Source organism: Cordyceps militaris (genome assembly GCF_000225605.1).
Source record: "Cordyceps militaris CM01 unplaced genomic scaffold CCM_S00004, whole genome shotgun sequence".
In the NCBI taxonomy this organism is placed as follows: Eukaryota; Fungi; Ascomycota; class Sordariomycetes; order Hypocreales; family Cordycipitaceae; genus Cordyceps; species Cordyceps militaris.
This window is the reverse complement of record NW_006271972.1, coordinates 975,649-995,850: the sequence shown is the minus strand read 5'-3', so window position 1 is coordinate 995,850 and position 20,202 is coordinate 975,649. Positions and strand designations below refer to the sequence as shown.

General features: G+C 53.6%; 4 protein-coding genes across 4 annotated transcripts; 2 read left to right on the top strand and 2 right to left on the bottom strand.

Annotated features, from left to right (window-relative positions):
- Positions 1–46: 46 nt before the first annotated feature.
- Positions 47–3,779, top strand: CCM_05343 (inner centromere protein; the record flags this gene model as incomplete). The annotated part of the gene is made up of 3 exons (XM_006670487.1): positions 47–222; positions 279–372; positions 420–3,779. 3 exons carry the CDS (start codon positions 47–49, stop codon positions 3,777–3,779), a joined length of 3,630 nt encoding a protein of 1,209 aa, XP_006670550.1.
- Positions 3,780–4,320: 541 nt separating this feature from the next.
- On the top strand, positions 4,321–6,382 carry CCM_05342 (ATP-dependent RNA helicase mss116; the record flags this gene model as incomplete). Its single annotated transcript, XM_006670486.1, has 2 exons — positions 4,321–4,697; positions 4,759–6,382. The coding sequence occupies 2 exons, from the start codon at positions 4,321–4,323 to the stop codon at positions 6,380–6,382; spliced, it is 2,001 nt and encodes a 666-aa protein (XP_006670549.1).
- Positions 6,383–7,145: 763 nt separating this feature from the next.
- CCM_05341 (positive regulator of purine utilization) lies at positions 7,146–11,369 on the bottom strand (the record flags this gene model as incomplete). The annotated part of the gene is made up of 8 exons (XM_006670485.1): positions 7,146–8,664; positions 8,728–8,865; positions 8,912–9,716; positions 9,932–10,264; positions 10,454–10,529; positions 10,704–10,856; positions 11,073–11,300; positions 11,343–11,369. The coding sequence occupies 8 exons, from the start codon at positions 11,367–11,369 to the stop codon at positions 7,146–7,148; spliced, it is 3,279 nt and encodes a 1,092-aa protein (XP_006670548.1).
- A 1,797-nt stretch (positions 11,370–13,166) lies between these two features.
- Positions 13,167–15,209, bottom strand: CCM_05340 (MFS multidrug transporter, putative; the record flags this gene model as incomplete). The annotated part of the gene is made up of 6 exons (XM_006670484.1): positions 13,167–13,839; positions 13,889–14,407; positions 14,460–14,499; positions 14,558–14,616; positions 14,674–14,983; positions 15,107–15,209. The coding sequence occupies 6 exons, from the start codon at positions 15,207–15,209 to the stop codon at positions 13,167–13,169; spliced, it is 1,704 nt and encodes a 567-aa protein (XP_006670547.1).
- Between the last annotated feature and the right edge of the window lie 4,993 nt (positions 15,210–20,202).

The following is a 20,202-nucleotide window of genomic DNA, read 5'->3' as shown; positions in this document are numbered from 1 at the left end:
TTTCGATTGCGCCGAACGCCCACGCGGCTTTGGCATCAACTTCAGAATGGCTGCCATGCGAGGCCCTCGTCTCCAAGCTGGATCCGCGCCATGGATTGCCGAGGAGCGCTCATCGGCCCTGCAGATTGTCCAATCGGAAGTTGAAGAATTTTCATTTTCAGCGCGAAATGAAATGGAATGGCTGAATGAGCATATGGCTGGCATCTTTGACGAAAACGAAACGTACGCGCCTCCTCCTGCTCCTCAATTTGCCAACATCGCCTGCTGACAACGTACAGAAATTTTGCCGATGCCTTCAAAACACCGGGAAAATTACGTGGCAAGACGCCGCGCACAATCCGGAAAGCCTTTGCGCCAGGCGACGCCCGAGTTGTAAGCTCTCCCGTTCTGTTGCACATGACAAGTCTAATGATTGCCAGCCGCTCTCCAATGTTTTCGCCGCGACACCAAATGGTGTAAACCCTCAGCTTGTCAACAAACTACTCTCTCCGAAAGCCATCATCCGATCACCCAAATTTCTAGCAGCGGCAGCAAAACTCGCGCCACAGTCACAATTGACACAAGACTCTGGGTACTACGGTAGTCAGGACATTGAGGTTGCTGCTGCCGTTTTCAGTGATCAGGGAAGTAGTCCGCAAAAGACTGGGGGATTTCAAAATATGAACATTCCGACAAAACAGAGCCAATCCCAAGCGCTGTTCGCAGACGTGTCTGATAAGACATTCCAGACTGCTAAGGAGGAACAAACCCGTCAATTTACGAAGCAAACCGTTTTCTCGGACGCCGAATCGTCTCCGTTGCGCCAGAATCTCGCCAAAATAGCCCAGGCGTCGTCACCGTTGAAGCAGTCGCCACTGAAGTCTCCCGTCCCCCATTCCGATCCGACCGACATTGGTGACGACAACGACGAGCCAGATTCTCCTTCTGAAGCCTCTAGCCCCATCCGACAAGTCATGCGTAAGAGCAGCTTGAATTTTGCCTCGCTTCCCGCTCGAGAACCGCTAGCTGCCGGTAAAAATACCGGGAGAGTCTCGCGCGTTAGTCATCTAGAGAAGGCCAGCGTAGGGAAAAGCCTCGGTCATGGCATGGAAGATGTTGGGCCAGAAGTTGATTGCCAGAGTGATATGGATGTTGATGTGGATGCGGAAGAGGAGCCAGTGCAAGCCACTGACGCAAAGACATACACCCAAAGGCTTCAAGATCAGATCAACCAGCTGGGCAAACCCAACGGGGGCGCTTTGGGTCAAGCTCGCCTATACCCCAATATCCCATCTGCCAAACAAAACGCGTTTCCGACTTCACAGTCAAATTCGAACGTGATAGCCTCTCCCACTCGCAAGCAAAGTATCAGCAAAGTGCTCCAGACGACACCGGGCGCCTTTCCTGAAGAGGAAGATGATGATGACTGGATCGAGCCCCCGAGCGCAGTACCGCCAAGCGAAATACGGCCTGCATTCCCCAAGAGCTACACTGCGGATGTCATGGAGGGAATTCAAGGAAAGGAGACGATCAGCCAACCAGAGTTTCCGGTCGCAAGACCAGAATACGCCACCCGCCTGCAAACCCATGGAAAGTCGGCCTCTGTAACAACTTTACCCAGCATGCAACCCGACGCAAAGATCGACCTGCTTCTTACGAAATCCACATCGTTCTCGCATGCATTGGGAACTGTCGCAGAATCTCAAGATACAGACACGCCATTTGGATCCCCATCACGACTATTCCGCGATAGCCCACTCAAGCAGATGAAGAGCAAACTTTCGTCCATCTTGAAAGGCTCAAGAAGTCTTCTGGCTAGCAGTGCGGCAATCAGTGCTGAGGGAAAGTCGTCGTTACTATCACCGTCCACAGCTCAGCTGGGAATGCATGCGTCACCTTCTACTACCTCCTTGGTTCTAAAGAATAGGATTGCCTCCGACGTGTCACATACTACAGAAAGCTCCTTGAGTCCTGCGAAGACCCGTCGCACACGGGCTTCCGCAGAACGGCAGCGAGAGGACAAGCGCCGAGAGAAAGAGGCAAAGCACATAGCTGAGCAGATGGACAGGTTAGACAAGGCTCGTGAGAAGGAACGTGAGAAAGCTCGCGTCTTTAGCAAGGAGCAAGAGCGCATTGCTGCCATGGAAAGGGAGATCGCTGCCAAGAAACAAGAGGAGCAAATGCACGCAAAACAGACGCCAAAGGCTCGCGACAACCCTCGTAAAGCAAACTCGGACGATGACGAACAGAAAACTGCTTTGCAGGACGTGGACATGTTTGAGGTGCCACAAATTGCGCCGCCATCGGCTGTTCGAACGACTAGCACCACACACTCGCTACGGAACAGAGATGTAAAACGGCCAGTCAAGCCGAGCAAGGAAGACCTCACAACGAAGCAAGCCCCGACTGTCATTCGTGTGAAACCGGGATCTCAACATTCGCAGTTCCATCAGACGGGCAGACAATCTACGAATCCGCAAGACCCCGTTAGTCTCCCCAACTCCCAGCACCAGCTGAATGTGAAAGCGAGCAAGGCGTCTTTGCACAGCAAGGCCTCATCGCAGAGCCTGAAATCAAGCACAAATGGGCGCCCAAAAGCAGCAGAGACAGCGGCCAGGAAAAAAGAGGCAGAGGAGCGAGAGGCTCAAAAGCGCCGCGATGCAAAGGCTGAAGCAGAGCGCAAGCGTGCTGCTTCTCAAGAAGAGCAGCGCCGCCAGGAGCAACTGCGACGGGCCGACGCAGATCGGCAGAAGAAGGAAAAGGAATTGGCTGAAGAGCGCAAGACAGTTCAGCGACAAGCGGCCTTGGAGAAGGCAAAACTCACGAAAGCGCCTCCACCAGCCGCTCGTTCGCAGCCAAACGGCCCCCCCGACTTCACGACAAGCCAACAGCAAAAGATGGAAAGCCAGGGTAACCGTCCCCCTTCTCGCATGATGGCAGGTGCTCAACGACAACAAGCCGGGGCGAACCTGAACAAGGCTGGAACAAAGCGTCCTGTCGGGCACGAGAGCAATGAAGACGCGCAGGATCGTCGACCACCGACTCGGGTAGGACCCTCGTACCAAGGACAAGATGCCAAGAGGCGCCGGACCAGCGAGGTCTTGCAAGACGACGCCGAAAGCGGGGGCCAAGCCGGCAAAGGACACGCTGTGCGACCATCTCCTGGCTTTAAGAAGGATGTGCCGCCAAAATCGCTGTTCCAAAATGGCTATTCTAACGCACCGCCAGCTGGCGCTCATGATTTGTTCAAGGCCTCGGTGACATCGCATCAGCTTCAAGGCAAGGCGGCTCGCCCTGTAGACATGGCACAGATTTCCAAGGGCAACATTCCCTTTGCGCCCAACGCAGCGGGGCCTGCGTTCAAGACGCCGGCGCGTCCTGGCCCGTATCTGGCAGCCAAGTCGGCGGCGAAATCCGTGCCTCGCTCATCGCCGCAGTTCCAGAACGGAGAAGCAATCGATCTGCCTGAAATCCAAACCGATGATGAAGACGAGGAGGATGATGCTGGCATGAGCAACATTGCGGGCTGGGCAGCGTCTCCCGATCTCCGGGCCGCACTGATGCGACAAGAAACAATGGACCCATCGCAAATCTTTGGGCCGCCAGCAGCACTGAACATGGAAGAAGTGTTCAGCAAGAGCAAGGATAGATGGCCAAAATTCCGCGCGAGAACATCGAGTGCCAACTGGAGTGGACCGGATGGGTTGACGGAAGACGATATTCGGAAGGATATGGCGGCAAGAGAGAAGCTGAGGCGTGAGGGAGGCTGGTCATATGAGATGAGCAAGGATGTGCTGTAAAGCAGCATCATGAAATCTGGCTTATTGGGGTGCCTCTGGAACGAGCAATGGCCATGGATCGTTAGAATGTGATTTTATTTTCTAGCGACGCATAGGAGTGCATCATTATTAGAAGGGAGTAGAGCGGCATTGGAGTTTTGGTCTATGCGTTACTGGCGTTTTGATTACAATTTCAATCATGGTTACTGAAGAAAAGCCGAAGACAAGATTATTCAAGTAAAAGTGTCCGAAAAGTGATGCAAATAAAATCCATCTGTTTTGTGTTTGAGTCGTGTCAATCAATAAATAAGTAGACGAAGAGCTCGAGTCACTCGAGTGGCTGCGGGCCAATTTTAGGTGGGGCGACAGTAGTGGCGCTCGAAAGGGGGAAAAAAAGTTGAAAACTTCGTGGTGCCAAAGGGTCCCATCATCCTCACCACGCGATCCATCTTTTACATCTCTTCCATCCCTCACACTACACCACAACATCAATTTGATCAGCGTCTGTGACCGGTGATATATATATATATACATATATACATATATACATACCCTGCGAACCATGTTTCGCCAAGGATTGAGGGCCTCCGCAGGCCTCGCTCGTCGGGTCCTGCCCCGGGCGGCTGTCACTCTGGGACGACAACAACGCATCGCTACGCAGTCGATTCGCCCCTCGATGCCAGTAGCCCAGTCTTGGAACGCCGTCTCCCACATCGCGCGCTTCTACAGCAGTGATGCCGCCGCTCCCGCCGCCGAAACGGCCACTGAGCAGCAGGATGCCCGCAAGCTGGCCGACGACTGGACAAAGCAGTTTGCGAGCCTCGCTGACATGGGTGTCAACGAGACCCTGCTGCGCGCCATCACAAAAGACCTGGGCTACCAGACCATGAGTCCCGTGCAGGAGAAAACCATTGCGCCAGCCCTCAAAGGCACAGATATGTAAGTTGCGGCCGCCTTTGCAGCCTTTGCACATCGGCCATTCGCTAACACACCATGACAGTGTTGCGCAAGCCAAGACCGGAACTGGCAAGACTATTGCCTTCCTCCTGCCGCTTTTACAGCGCATGATTAACGAAGACCCGACCCTGGCGACCAGATCTGCCAAATATCAGGCTCGTTCCAACGATATCCGTGGCATTGTTCTGTCTCCCACTCGAGAGCTTGCTGAGCAGATTGCCGAGGAGGCGCGCCGTCTTACTCGACACACTGGCCTGGTTGTCCAGTCGGCTGTGGGCGGTACCATGAAGAACCAGATGCTGTACAAGACGCGTCGGGAGGGATGTCACCTGCTCGTTGCGACACCCGGCCGCTTACATGATTTGCTCTCTGACGAGCGCAGTGGTCTCGCTGCTCCCAACCTAGCTGCCATGGTCCTCGACGAAGCAGACCGAATGCTTGACGTCGGATTCGAGCGTGAACTCAAAGCCATCATCGATTTGCTGCCTCGCCCTGACGAGAAGGTGCGCCAGACTATGCTAGTCTCGGCAACAATCCCCGACTCCGTCATTCGTCTCACGCGAAGCATGGTTCGCGCCGACGACTTTGAATTCGTGCAGACGATTTCTGAATCGGATTCACTGACGCATGACCATGTCAACCAGAACCTTGTCGTTGTCTCGCACATGAACAACGTCTTCCCGGCTTTATTCGAGCTCATTGACAAAGCTATTGCGGACGCCAAGGCGAACCCTGATAAGAGCCCGTTCAAGGGTATTGTTTACCTCAACACCACAGCTATGACCCAGCTTGCAGGAGAGATGGGCTTTGCGAAAAACCGTGATCGTACCTTTATCCGGAACTTTGCCATCCACTCTGGCCTCACCCAGTCAGCTCGCACCCGGGCTGCCGAAAACTTTCGCAAGTCTGAGTCTGGAATCCTGTTCTCTTCCGACGTCACTGCCCGTGGCATGGACTTTCCAGACGTGACTCACGTTATCCAGATTGATTGCCCTCGTGACCGCGAGACCTACATTCATCGTCTTGGCCGCACCGCGAGACAGCAAAAGGACGGCGAAGGCTGGCTCCTCCTGCCTGCCATGAGCCGCTCCAGAGCCCGTGGACTGCTTCGCGGACTACCTCTCCAGCCGAACACGTCATTAGAATCTGCAACCTTTGACGTTGCCTCGGGCGATGCAGAACCAGAAGCCGTGACCGCAACCAAACAGCTGTATCCGCGCATGCCATCCAAGGTTCTCGAGGAGGCTTACCGTGTGAGCATTTTCAGCTCCACTGAAAAGCACGCACGCGACGACATGGTTGTGCAAATGAACGAATGGGTCACGCAAGGTTGGGGCTGGCAATCGCCCCCCACGGTGTCCAAGATGCGGGCCGACAGAGCCGGCTTTGGCCGTACTGACCTCAACTTTGGCACTGAGCAGTCTTCCTCCTCCGACAGCCCCCGCCGCTCGGATAGATTCGGAGGCCGCGACTTTGACAGAAATGACAGAAACAACCGCCGCAGCAGCGACCCTTTTGATGGAATGCGAACCGACGCCCGAAGGGACAGCCCGGGTGGCCGTGGTGGTTCATCCAGAGGTGGTTTCCGCCGTGGCTCGGATCGCAATTCGGGCCGCAACTCGGACCGTAACTCGGACAGATCACGAGGAGGCGAGTCCGCGTGGTAACTCATCGCGACGCAACGGCTTCGCGGCCCTGCCAATGCGAACCAACCATTCCCAGCAACGAACAAGATTGAAGCGACCTGACAAAAACGACAAAGTCACCTGTACAACATATTCATCTACACTTTATATTTTTTCTACGTCTTTTGACCTGTCTTATTAACGTTCAAGATTTTGAACCCCCAAGTCATCGGTGATGATGGTACCAGGGCTGGGATGAATGAGCTTGCGGAACTCAGCGCTTCTCTTTTTTTTTTGATACTATAAAACTTTTATTCGCAGTGGCATTTTTTTATTCGCAAAAACTTTATGGGTTGCCACGCAGATATGGACAGACAAAAGGGGCTAAAAAGCCAACGTCTGCTACACTGTATACAAACTGGATTGTAAGGATATTTTAGATGGAAAGAAAAGCAAATAGGCGCAGAACTGGATAATACACCTCTCTTTATACTCGTCTGATAATAACTATGGCTGACCTGTTTCATTTGCTGGTGTTTCTCGGTTTATTTGAATCCCCTGGGAATTAAATACTCGAGATAGAAGTAATTCTACAGCCTGACTCTGACAGTAGGCTCGCCGCCTCCCGTAGGCGAATTGGTTGCTGCATCACGGGCGACTTGGAAAGTGGTGGCAATAAGGACCGCTTGCAGTCTTCACAATGATGCGTTGGAGGATTGGGCACAAGAATCAAGAGCGAATGTCGTGGGCATCAACGAACTAGTATTTCCCATTGATGCGCTATATTCATCAACGAGCCTTCTGACTAATTGCCGTTGTTGTGATTAGTATTATTGCCCGCATTCGGCTGCCCGCCAAAGAAGAACGTTTCAAAAGGATTGATGTGGCCGCCCTCGCTAAAATCATTATGCATGCCTTCCCAATTGATCCCGAACCCGAGATCGAGCTGAGCCTGGTCGACGGTGGGAAAGTCCCCGTTCGGTGTTGCCCCAAGTGTCTGCAAGAATTCCATCGTCTGGCTATCCGGATATTCCACGGACCCTAGCACACCAAACTGCTGGCCTATAAACGTGTTGCTGTTCCCCCCCTGGCCTGTCATCCGGCGAGGTATTGGAGGCGAGCGGGCGAGAGCGTCAATGGAGCTGCCGTCCTGGCTAATGGACGCGTCTACAAGGCTCGGCCCGCTGTGCCGTCGCGCTTCTGACATGAGGGTATCGCTGTCAAAAGTCTTGGATTTCATCAGCAGCGGTGTATTCTGAGACGAGGTATCGCCACCCGCGGATATACCCGGAGACGAAATGTTGTCTCCCATTGCCAGATCAAATTGATAGCCTCGGCCATCTGAAGCCTGAGGTCGGTGGTGTGAAGCTGATGATTTTATCGATGAGACATCGGGGACAGGGGCGGTGACCCAAGTTGTGGTCTCTCTGCGCTGTCGGCGTGGCCGAGGGTTCATGGTACCAAATCCACCGTTTGCGGTCGCCATTTTGAGGGTTGCCTTGGCAGTTCGATCGAATGCGTCTCGGCACGTCTCTGCCGGCGGGCACTTGTCAATCATGTCCGTGAATACAGACTTGGCTGCCAGGACGGTGAAGTCCACGTCATCCATAGAGAGGCGACTTCGGACCAAGGGTGAATGCCAAATAGCGTACAGGTATGAAATGCCAGCCATGAATAGATGATGGGTAGACAAGTATGTATAGCTGACAAGACCGCTGATATGAAGTTGTCTGTATATGCGCAGAATCTTTTGGCCTGCTTCTGCGACCTTGAGGTAGATACGGTCCTCATCTTCTCGGAGCTCTGCGGTGAAGGCCGTGGGACTGTTGACCTCATTCGAAGTGTTGTATTCGCCCTCAAACATAGCTGGCACACTTAGGCTCTGTCTATAGAGCATAATGATGGCTTGCCAGTAGTTGAGTTCGAGAAATTCTGTGGAGAAAGCAACACCAGTTTCTTGTCTAGTTGGCGCAGAGGTTTTCCAGTGGTATAGCCGTTTGTCAATGTCGCTTCTCCATGACCGAAATGAATCGAATTTGACGAGGAAGGGCGAGGGTGTGTGATTGCGCATCTCAGGATAGCAAGGGACCTGATTGCCCTGACGTGCGAGCTGAGCTTGGTTGTATTGAAGAACCTGTAAAATCTCTGATTGCAGCACTCGTAGCCGGAAATAGTGATGGGCAACATGCTTGTAGCTCGGTCGTTCGTCATCCACCGGTGGGTCGATAAAGCCCGTAGGGGTAACGTAGTCGTCGTCCAAGACGGATGGAAGCTCGGTTGTAATAACTTGATCACTCACACCGAATGGCCTTCCGACACACGTGCTAACCAATCGATCGAACGAATATGTGCACCACCATAAACGCCGTCTCATGTCTCGGACATACTGTCGCCGGGCTCGCTCTCTGGCACTTGATTCTTGTTCATTTGCCGGGTCATCGGGACCTGAGTTTTCTGCTTCACCACCCTCTTCGTAATGTAAGCCAAGATCAACAGCGAGGCGAACAGCTACGCCAGTGATGTACCTATATTGTGTCAACAACAGTGCAAATCAGATCGCGAAAGACTTACCAGAGGCCAGGAGGCACTGGACGAAGCAGGGCAAAGTTTGCGAGGAGGAGGACGGCTTGTAAAACTTCCAAACCTCCTCCGCTAACGCTCAGGCAGGATTCTAGATGAACTATAGCGCTTGCATGATATTCTTCGGGGTCGCGCTGGCGCTTTGGCGGTTGAGAATCGGTTTTGGCTGTTCCAGATGCCTCTGTCTTGACGGGTTCCCCAACAATCACGCCGCAGCCAATCGCAAACACCATGTTTAGCATATAGAGCTCCCTGGAAGCGAGAGAATCGGGAGAGTTGACATAGGCTTGCTCAAACATGTGCATAAATTCGCCCCTGTGAAGAATGGGTATTTGCGGATTCGCGTGCTCGAAGTAGAGGGTAACAAGTCGCATTCCAACCTCGCGATCTGGAAAGGGGGCCGGTTGGATGTTTGGCCTTTTGTGAAGACCAAAGAAGGAATCGCGCATCGAAGTCCCAGCGCTTCCACCTGTACGCTCGGCAGGGCCATGTTGGTCTGAAACGGAATACTGCACAGCCGCGAAGACGACTCTGGCGAATGATACACCGGAGGCTGAGGCAAGTGATTTAGGCTTTGAAGTACCAACCAGGTTCATCATAGCTGGGCTCTGCTCTTCCTTTTTGGGCGCTAAAGATTGGTCTCGCGCGCTATTTAAAGCCTTGTCCGAAGGGGCCCCATTGTTGGCGGAGCCCGAATCTCGCGGGACGGCGTCGGCGCTCGGACGAGAGCAAAGTTCCAGATTCTCAGCTGGCGGGTAAGGAACATTATTGGATGAAAGAAGTTTCTCTAGTAGTTCTACCCGAGTTTCGAGATAGAATACGTAGCTATGAATGGAATTAGCCGTGAAAGAGACGAGATGAGAGCACTGATGCATACCTGCGTGGGATCTCTTTTTTGGTGATTGGGTCGTAGCCAACACATGCTACGCTAGCTTTAGCGCAACTTGCGCAACTGGGAAGTTTCTGGTCGCAGCGATTTTTGCGCAGGCGACATCTGTTACAGGCGCTCACGTTGCGAAAGTTGCTGCTTTGCGAAGGCTTGCCGCCAGTGAGTGGCCCGTTCGTCGTGGCTGTATCCCGGATCGTCTCGGGACTGACTCGATTGACTGGGGAGCCATCCTCTGAGGATATCTTCCGTTGGCGTTTGCTGGTGGGTTGGGAGCTCGGAGAGGGCGCGCCATGCGCTGGCATATTGGCGGAGTGATGAGTATTTATCGCGAGACACGGGCGGCTTGGTAGTTGCGGGAGGGGTGCTACCGGGGCTTGAATTGTGAGAATTATCCAAGTCGGAAGCCACTTTCTCCGCACGAGCAGAAGGAACGGCGCTGTGCTGCTGGGGTTGAGCTATGGAAAAACGGCGTTATCTGGGAGGGAGAGCCGCGGCCCATTCTCCAATGGCCCAAGATTGGGCGTCGTAGGTGATCGTCGGTAGACCAAGAATCAGAGAGCGAGGGCCATGCGACCAACAAAAGACGTGCGCGAGTTACTGATGATGAATGCGCACCAGAGAGCGCAACGACACCTAGGGCGCACGACGCTTGGCGGGCGAAAAAAAAAACCGGTTGGAGTGCTGGCGCGGAGCCTGGGTCGGTCGGCTAGGGTGTCTCCTCTGTAGGTATTGAATAGAATGCACGGGGTGTTCGTCGAAATTGTCGCGACCACGGTGTGCGTATGGGTGTGAGCGTGGGAGCAGCTGTCGGGTGAGGAGATGCGAAGGAGGAGATGCGAAGAAGAAAGATCAACTCTGCGACGGATGAAAGGTGTGGAAGAGAAACGAGCTCACGAGCGGTCCTGGGAGAAACTCGGCAGCCAGCGGTGCGGTGCTCGTTGGGTCTGGTCGACAAGGATAGTGGAGATACAGCACATGGATCGGGGCGCCGTGCTGATAACTAGAAGGAGCGGAGCCGAACGGAGCACCGTTCAGTCTATCCGTATTCTGTACGTACTAGGTAGGTAGGTACCTACCTAGTTAGGTACTCGGTAATTCGTACAGCTTATAGTAGGTACTCATAGTGGCCGTTAGCAGGCCGTCAATCGTGTGTCTCGTGGATACCTACCTATGCAGTGCTTTGTTTTCAAGTCTCGCTCATGACTCGTCGCATTCTAGAGCAACTCGATTCGATCTCGTGAAGCAGCCTCTCCAATGCAGAACCTGGCCGGCTGGCTCGGGACCAGTTGGACTGGTAGAAGACTGTTTCGAGCCCACTGAAGCTGAGGCCAGGATTGCCCCGAATTTGCGCCAAGGAGCTCCGAATTTGCCCCAGGATACCCCCCAGCCTGCAGCAAGCCACGCAGCAGACGGCAGACTAGCGCTTTCAGCCCACCAATCCCTGGCGGCCCAATTGCGTCCTGGTCGACAGTCCTGGGTAGCATGTTTTGCCTACTAGGCCCAGTCTAGCGCAGCCACGTTCCTGTCATTGACAAGCAGGGTCCGCGGCACCCGGCACATGTTGGTTGAGGAAAGTTGGCGGTTGGCCGTGGAATCGTGGCAATTTGGGTGATGATGTTGGCGGGAGAATAAAGGCTACGGGGTGTAATTTGTACTGGTACAGACTGCGTTCAACGAGAATATTACGTAAGATATGTCGCCTGCCGCGTAGGTGTTTGTTGCTGTTGCCAGTGGCTGGCTGGCTGCCGGCTGGCTGTCAGGTCGCTGCCAGGCTGCCCAACCAATCAGTCTATTGGCTTCGTCTTTACTTAGTCTGTACACAATACGGATGACGTAGCACCCAATTCACGACATCCGCTTCTCTGACTCCCTCTCGCCAGAGCCAGTCATCTGAGGAACCTTGAAGCCCCCCGATATTCTCCGTCATGATAGCTGGCCGCCGTCTGAATCGCTGAGCGGCCTCTCGTTGACTCGATGAGAATACGTAAATCGGGTGTCCGCCGCCACCACCAGCAGCCTGACCACTCTCACTTTCCTCGCCCCGCGATGCGAAATCGGGCGAAACCCCAAGAAGCTAGCTAGGCGCGGCTAGCAGAATCCGCTCTCTTGGCCTTGGCTTTCCGAGCCTCTGTCGGCCGAGTTCAACGGACCCAACTCGCGCTTATGCTCGGCGTCGAATGCTTGAACTTGTCGCCCTACCGATATGCTGGCTTCCCCGGTCCAGCACGTCGCACGTCAAACAGACAAGTTGTCTGAAGCGTTCTCCGCAATTCTAGACAAGCCCATGTAGCTCGCTGCAGCCACATTTCTCGCTTCCTCGACAGGTGTGGGTGGCAGGGATCCGCGGGCGCAGACAAGTTTGTGGACGAGTCGGTGCAATGCGTCGCCACAGCTGAGCCCCACGACAAGTTCTCCATACGACGAGATGGGGGGATCACTGCCGTTGAATGTGTGGGACTTTGAGTTGTGTGTCGGCTGGCATTGCATTTCTTCGGACAATGGATCTATCTCGGGTCACTGGCAGAAGCCCCCGCAATCGATCTGTCTCATGTAGTACGGCAAGTACGGATAGCGAAACCGACAATGTGGGAGGCTGCTGTTGTGCATCGCCCTGTCGCGCATTTTGCAGGCTTGTATCAGACGTGGGCTGAAATTCTGACTGTTGCAATTGCTTACCTTGAGTCTTACTATATGAAACAACCTCGCCCTTTAGACGCCCGAGCGCCGACAGGGCTACATGAAGCTGATGATGCGACGACTCTTCTAAATGCATCGCCTTGCTGTTTGGCTCGCTGTGCTCTGACAGAAATTACCATCATATCCTGTAGCCCGATCCATTTTGCTAGCCGGTCTCGTTACACAAAGTCTGACATTGGGTGCGCTTGTCCCAGTGGTGCCGGCCGAAAGGGTCGCGAGCATGCAGTGACAGCCAGTATGTCAATACATTAACTTGAAATAGTAAACGAGTTTAAAAAACATCATTCAAGGCTTGCGCCTGCGATTGTATCCTTCTCATGCAGTGTATCCTGTGTCTTGCTCCTAACAACCAAAAGTAAAATGCCTTGGCCCTTGCAATGCTCTCAAGGTATCCTCGGCCATAAGAAAATCTATCATATTTCGTACCAATGTCCGCCTTTAACCCTTTCCATGCTGGTCCCGAAATCCCGTAAAAGCAAGGGGTAGAATAAGTTGCAAAACGCCATTTCCATCTCAAGAGGGGGTATTGTGAATCCAAAAAAAGTTGCAGCGGTAAAACCCCAGGTAAAACGGCATGCAGGGTGCACTATAAAAAGTCGTAGATGTAAGTCTTGTTGTTGTTCTGTCGAAGAACCAAAGAAATGAAGTAGTGGGACGCTCTCAATAGCGTGTTACGCCATGCTCCTCGTCGTATTCATCTACCATCGACTCGAGGAGTGGCTCCTCGTCTTCATCAGAGGCCGCAGATTGATAGCCACCTTCGGTGATTTGAGAGCTGAGGTAGGCGCCTACGAGGGTGGTGACACCGCTGAACCACCAAGCGAGACCAGAGTAACCGGTCTGGAGACCTAGGGCATATAGAAAACCGGAGACTGTCGGACCAAGAGCACGGCAGAGACTGGCGGTCGAGGCAGCGATGCCATTGATGGTGCCGAGAACCTCCTTGGAGGGTGCAGAGTTGGCCAGCAGGATGGCGTTGCTCGGATATGCCATTGTCGCAAAGGTGCACTTCCAAATAACAAGAAGGTAAATGGCGGGCATTCTCAGGTTGTCGGGGAGAAGCACAAGGTAGGGGGTCACCAAGTATAGCGAAAAATAGGAAAACGCAATGAGTCGGAAGAGGCGAAGGGATCCTAGACGACGAGTGACCGGGGCGACGACTAGGTAGTTGGAAAAGAGTGAGTAGAGGCCCTGGACGGACATGATGAAACCGATGGTTTTCGTATCGAGACCAAAGCCATCGACAAATTTGAACGGAAGCTGCCGAACGGGATGATCGGGTGGTGAGGTGCTGAGAAAAACCGGGAAGAGCTGGTCAAATGTCATGGTGTGGCTGTCTATGGTTAGTGGTGAGCGGACGACTGAGCCGCGAAACTACTCACAATGCAAGAATGCCGTAGGACATGATGTTCATAATGACGGGCCGAGTGAATATCTTTTGTTGCGGTGCAGGCTCGACTCGAGTGACAACGGGCGAGCCAGGGACCCTGCTTGGGCCGAGTTTTGGCGAACTGTCCTGGCTTCTGTAGCTCGGGAGGAGCTCATCGTCCTCGCCGAGGAGCGGAGTTTGGGAGGTGATGGACATGTATCCGGCGGGCGAAGATTCGTGAAAAAGGCTCTTCTTTTCGGGGGTGCGGCCCTTGCAGCTCCCGGCGCGGCTGAAGAAGGCAGTGATCTTGTCTCCGACCTCGCGACAGCGGTCACGCTGGAACTTCTTCTTGGCGTGCGTTTCATCCAGAAAGAGGAGCCCAATAATGACACCAAAGAGAACAGTACAGGCGCTGAAGAGGTTGGGCAGCAAGTAGGGGAAGCGGTCCCAGATTGTGCCCCTTGCGAAGAGTTGCGGGTAGCTGATGCATGGCCGTGCGAGAGCGCCTCCAATCATAGGGCCGACGATTGATCTACGCATGTTAGATTGGATCGTTACCCGGGGTCGGTGTGAAAGTAACGTACCCAATGCACCAAACCATGGGCATGATTGTGTAGGCGCGAGCTAGTAGGGTTCCCGTGAGTACATTGCGCGCTGGGATGAGAGGTCGATATGGACTCACGCTGCTGTTCCTTGACAGTCACCAGTTCAGCGACTGTGGTCTGAAGCACACCAATGTTGCTGCGCGAGGGTTAGCCACTGCTATTGCGACACGACTTGAGAGAGATTTCGGCGTACCCATTGAGGAGACCACCGAGGGCTCGAGCGAAGAGGGCAACTGGTAGGTTGGGAGCAAAGCCAAAAGCGAGGACGCTGAGAGCAGTACCGGCAAGACCACTTAGAAGAACAGGCTTGCGGCCGATGCTGTCACTGAGACGACCCCAAAATACTCCGGTAGCGAATTCGGCCAGGGTAAAGGCAGATGTAACCATGCCAGCATAGACTGCGATTTTACTAGGGTCGTCGGTAATGTGGAAGTCCTGAATCATGTAATAGATGTAGGGGAAAATAGACATGAAGGCGATTGGCTCGCATATTCTGCAGCAGGCTGGGGCACAAGACAGCGAGTCAGCACTGAGGAGCTCCCGAGGCTGCTCACTAGAACACGGACCGGCTGGGGCCCATGGACTTTGGTTGTTGCGAGTTCAGTTTGAGCACATCTTGGGCATACCTAAAACAAACATCTGCTGAGCAGGAAAAGGACGAGGTTCTGCGCGCTTCCTATCCGAGGAGCGGAGGCGGCCAGAAGCGGCCTCGGGGGAGGAGGAGCGCATCGAGGCGAGTTGAGCAGGCGGTCAGGCAGGCGCGCCGTTGGTTTTTCAGTTTGTCTAAGCTGGTTGCGACGACTGAGAGTGCGTTGACGGCTTGCGGGACGGGGTCAGAGAGGTCCAAGAGGCGATGAAGAGAAGAGAGACAAAGGTTCTCCGGGCTCAGAAACGCATGAGTAATTTTTATATTCCCTTGGATGTGATGTAGTAGGGCCACGGCATATAGAGAGCAGTTGTACGACGTGGGGGGGTTTGGAGGGGTGTAAGTACGTGGTCGTGCAGGCGGTGCGGCGAGAGTGAGGCGGGACGGACAGGACCGAATAGTGCAAGAGGTGTACGACGTAGTGATCGAGTAGGCGGCTGCTGAAAGGGCAAGTCCGAATAGTTAAGAGAGAAGCGGGAAAAGAGTTGAAACAATATGTCAACAGATGCTGATGAACAGACAAGCAAAGCAGGCACAGACAGACTCAACGAGGGGAGTGGATGCGGCAAGATATAAGAATCACCAGGGCTGGCCCAGCTTTCCGGTGTTCAAGAAGAAACAAGCAAAGCCAAAAAGGCAAATGACAAGGAGAGTGAAAAAAAAAAAAAAAACAAAAAAAAAGGAATAGTCAAGGCCCAAGCAACAACGCGGGACTAGAATGGGGGATCCGTCTTAGCGACAGGGGGGTCCTTTTTCGTTAGAGCCTACTTACCAGTGCCTCCTACTGGTACCACAACCACGACTCGCTACTACTAGTTAGTAGTGTACGACCAGCAGGTCAAGGCTGTGTGAAGCGGAAAGGGAAAAGCTACGTAGTACCAGCAATAAGTGACCGGTATGTACCATGACCAGTACGACAGTGGTCAAGGGTGGAGGGGGGCACTAGATTACGACGGGCAGTGACATGAGTCCCCTAGGCAGTCGGGTACGACAGCACCAGAAGAGGCCAAAACGTGAATACGGCGTAATTTGTACATACGAATGACTGGCAAGATGAATCCGTGGTTCGATGTATTAGCTCCCTGTGTGTGTGGTGTGTGTGTGTGCCCGGGGAAGCTAACTAGTTACTGAGCCAAGTTGGAAAAAAATAAAGGCGTCTAGACAAGGGGGGAAGGGAGAAGGGGGGCGCGAGCCGCGAATGGGATGCGCAGCAGGGGGAGGGTGTAGTGGCAGAGGCGTGTCGTAAATTGGCCGCCGTGTAAATTAATTTGTTGGTCATTCTTATGCTGCGGACCAGTAGTACCAGTGCGGTGGTGGTGATGATGGGTGTAAAGGATGACCAGGTACAACAGGTAAGTGGTCTTGTTGATGGGTTGAAATCAGGCGGCGGCTGTTTGTCTCTAGTTGACCGGCTGATGTTTGAGTTGCATATTGATGAATCAGCAAGCCTCTTCGTCGCATTTTGAGATGAGATGAGCTAGTGATTATTCTTATTACGAGAAGCAACTGCTTGCAACACTGAACATTGGCCTCAAGGTTGTGTTTGGGGGCAGTTTACAGGGCAGTTTGGTTGCAGCATGAGCCGATAGTGGACAGACCCCCTATATTTCCGATGTGCGGATGGTCACGCCCGGCAATCTATCAGCCAGCACTGGCACCACTGTAATCTGTAATCTGTACTCCGTAACTTAGCAGTTCCATGTGCAGTTCCATGCGCACCAAAAAAAAGTCCAAGGCTCTCACCCCGCTCATGATAATACCGGCAGGCCGGGCGTGTCATTCCGGGGGTCTCTGCACGGGCTATCCGGGACCACTGGACGACCGGCTTGGACACCCGTCACGAAGCCACAGTCATTTTGGGAGTCGTCGGAGAGCTTCCCTGGATGCTCACTGGACGCCTACAGCACCGCTAACTAACCGGGGGGGAAGAAGGCCCAGTTGCCCGGACGGGCGGTGACGGAGGCAAACTTGATCTTCTGCGGTCCACAGTGGATTAGGTTGTTGCCTTTTTTTTCTGTTGATTTTGTTTTAATAAGAGAATCGTCAAAAAATAGGTTGTTCCATTTCTCCGAGTCTCTTCAACTGCCCTGGCCGCCCCATTGCAGAGTCATGGCGCGCCGACTCGGCTGTCGGTGAATCTCCCTGACTGGGCGCGCTCTGGCCACCGGGAGAGGGGCCGCTACAGGGGGGGATTGCCAACTGCCTGGAATGCGCTGGAGCCACCCGTCATCCACGCTTGGCAACCAAATCAAGTCATCGTCTGAAAAGAAAAAAGAAAAAAGATGAATAGGTAGCCACTAGAAAAAGCAAAATGGGATAGCTATAGAAGGGAAAAAAAAGGATAACTAGAAACAAGAAGGGTTTGGGGAGAACGCGTCACCCGCAGATGACTTTGACCACGCGCTCGTCGCAGGTCTCAGTGCAGTTTTTCCGCTTCCTGATTTTTTTCTTTCTTTTTCTTTACTTTTTTCTTCGTTTTTTTTCTTCGTTTTTTTTCTTCGTTTTTTTTCTTCGTTATTAATCTGGCTCTCCTTTGTGTAACCCCATACGAAGCCACGATGCCCAATTTTCCTTTTCATCAACGCCGCGTCGGGGACCAAAAAGGTGCCCCCCGGGGGCCCACGCCCATCGTCGTACAGCCATGCTGCCGCGAAGTCGACATGCAGCAAATCTGATACGGTGCAAGTCATAATAACTCATACACGACAATAGAAGCTCTCGACCCCTCTTGTACATACAATATCCTACGAAACAGACAAGAAAGGATTGGTGGAGAGTGCGACCAGTGCCCGCTTCTTTCCGTATCAACGTGACACCAAACCAAGCCAAAGTTGCCTTGCCCAGCCCAATCTCCCATGGAACAGCAACATGGGATTGTGTCATGGCTCTTCTCCCTGCTCCACGGCGGCAGGACCCGAACTGACGTGTACAAAAAAAATAATCCATTTTCTTCTCTTCGTTGTCCATCCATCACCCATCTTGCCACTTACCATTCGCACACACCCTGGAAGCCCTTGCTGCACAATGACATAACCGTGCCGGTACCCCTCGTCCTTCCATCAGTCTTCTCTTTGCAAGTCCCCTCAGCCTTGTGACGTAACGCGCATGCATTTCGACTGGGTACCGCCCGGCCACAACAAGCCATCACGCCGGCTCATGCATGGGCTGGGCACGGAACCAAGGGGGGGGGGTGCCGTCCCCTAGTTACCTGGCTTCTGGCGCCCGATCATGCGACGACCGAAGCCCAGCCTGGCGACAACAACGGGAACTTGGGGCGACGCCGCTGCCCCCGATGACAGAGAAAAAAACACACGTACGAAAACGGGATGCGAATCGCGCCCGCGCCCAGGGTTCTCTGCAACCTGGCGGTGAACAAGGCCGCCCCAAGCCTCGCTCGCTCACTGCCGCTCGAGCTGTTTTATTAGCGCCTATGTACGGTGCCCGCCGCCTTCCTTCTTTGCAACCTCAAAGACGGCCGACGCTCTATCTATGTGTATGTACTCGGTATCTTTGGACGGCATTTCGGCGCGTCATTCCTGGGGAAGCAGACTGGCAAACAGGCGGATGCTTGCAGAAATCTCATGCGCTGGCAGCCTGGCACCTCCCCCCCCCCCCTCTCTTCCCTCTTCCTCCTTCCCTCATCAGCGCGACTTACACGATGACTGCTGTTATACAGACCGGGTCTGTCAACCAGCATCCCCTGGCCCCCTTCCTCAGAGACACGCATGGCTGGGCGTATATGTATATTATTAGGCGCAAGCATCCATGTACGACGCGGATGATGTGATCCGTGGCTCCCCGTCTGCATTCCCCAGGGCCACGCACCTCCCTCTCACCAGCCTTGCCTGCCCTGCCTTCGGTGACCAGCAGGCCAACGCAGAATACTCCGTGTGGCACCGGTCATGATGGTTCCCCCTGCACCCGCCGCATGCCCGACGGCCCCGGGCAGAAAAAGCGAGCCAAAAAATGCCTCTTGTTGTAGTTACTTGGTGCAAGGGTTTCCCAAGCCTTCCAGTATCGAGTCATGATTGAAGCGCTCCTTTGCCGGCTGCTCCCCCCGGGGGGCCGAGGCCCGCTCCAAAAATCTCGGCGCAAAGCACGATGTCAACGTCGCCATATTCTTGTACGTGCTCGTTATGAGTTGTACTCCATAATATACAATATGACCTGCCACGATGGCAGCAGACAAGGCAAAGGGGGGTCGCGGTCCTAAACAGCCAGCCGCGGGGCTCCCAAAAGAGGCAAACGCCACAAGCTGCGCTGTCAAAACCTGTGCGAATCCACATTGGGATTCGACCGACGATACATTCGTAGAACAAGGGCAACTCGGCATCAACACACATTCTGTTGCTTCTTCATCATTTACCGCCTTATGCACCTCCTGTGACGCCGAGACATGGAGTAGACACCGCGTGACAGCACCCGTCGTCAGGGCCTTCCCTGCCAGTGGTTTGCAGCCTCGACGACAGGGCTCATTCAAGACATTCAAGAAGAATAAGATTAGCAGGGATGACTAGAGATCACGGGCCGTTCGTCTAATAAAGCTTGACAACCTTTTTTCTTCTTCTCTCGTTGCCCCTTGTCATACTCGGGGGTACTTGTCAGCTTCCTCTTCAGTGGCCGGTTTTTGATTTTGTTAGCTTTATTTGCAGGACAACAGGCACAGCAGGCACCTCAAAAGAGCGCTGTTGTCGCTGTCGTTCTTATTAGGTCAGCGAATAATGACAAGACCCTACCATGACTTGATAGATCCTTGACTAGTTCTTTGTTTCTCATAAACACGTTGTCAATCCTTGAACCCTGCCTTTTTTTTTTCCGCGTACGGAGAGCGATGGACCACTCTCAGCTCTCAGACATTTTACCGTGCGGAGTAGCAAATGGACCGTTTTGATTACAGCGAGATAGTCATCAGGCCAGGTTCCCTACCGACCGCCGCCAGCGATACGGCACTTGGCGGGATTTGGCATGCAGCCGCCGACGAAAAGGGGCAAGGGAAACCCTTGCAGCGCGATACAGAAATGGGGGGCGTCGGCGGGCTTCTTCTTCTTCTTCTTCCAAAGCAACGGAACAAACAGC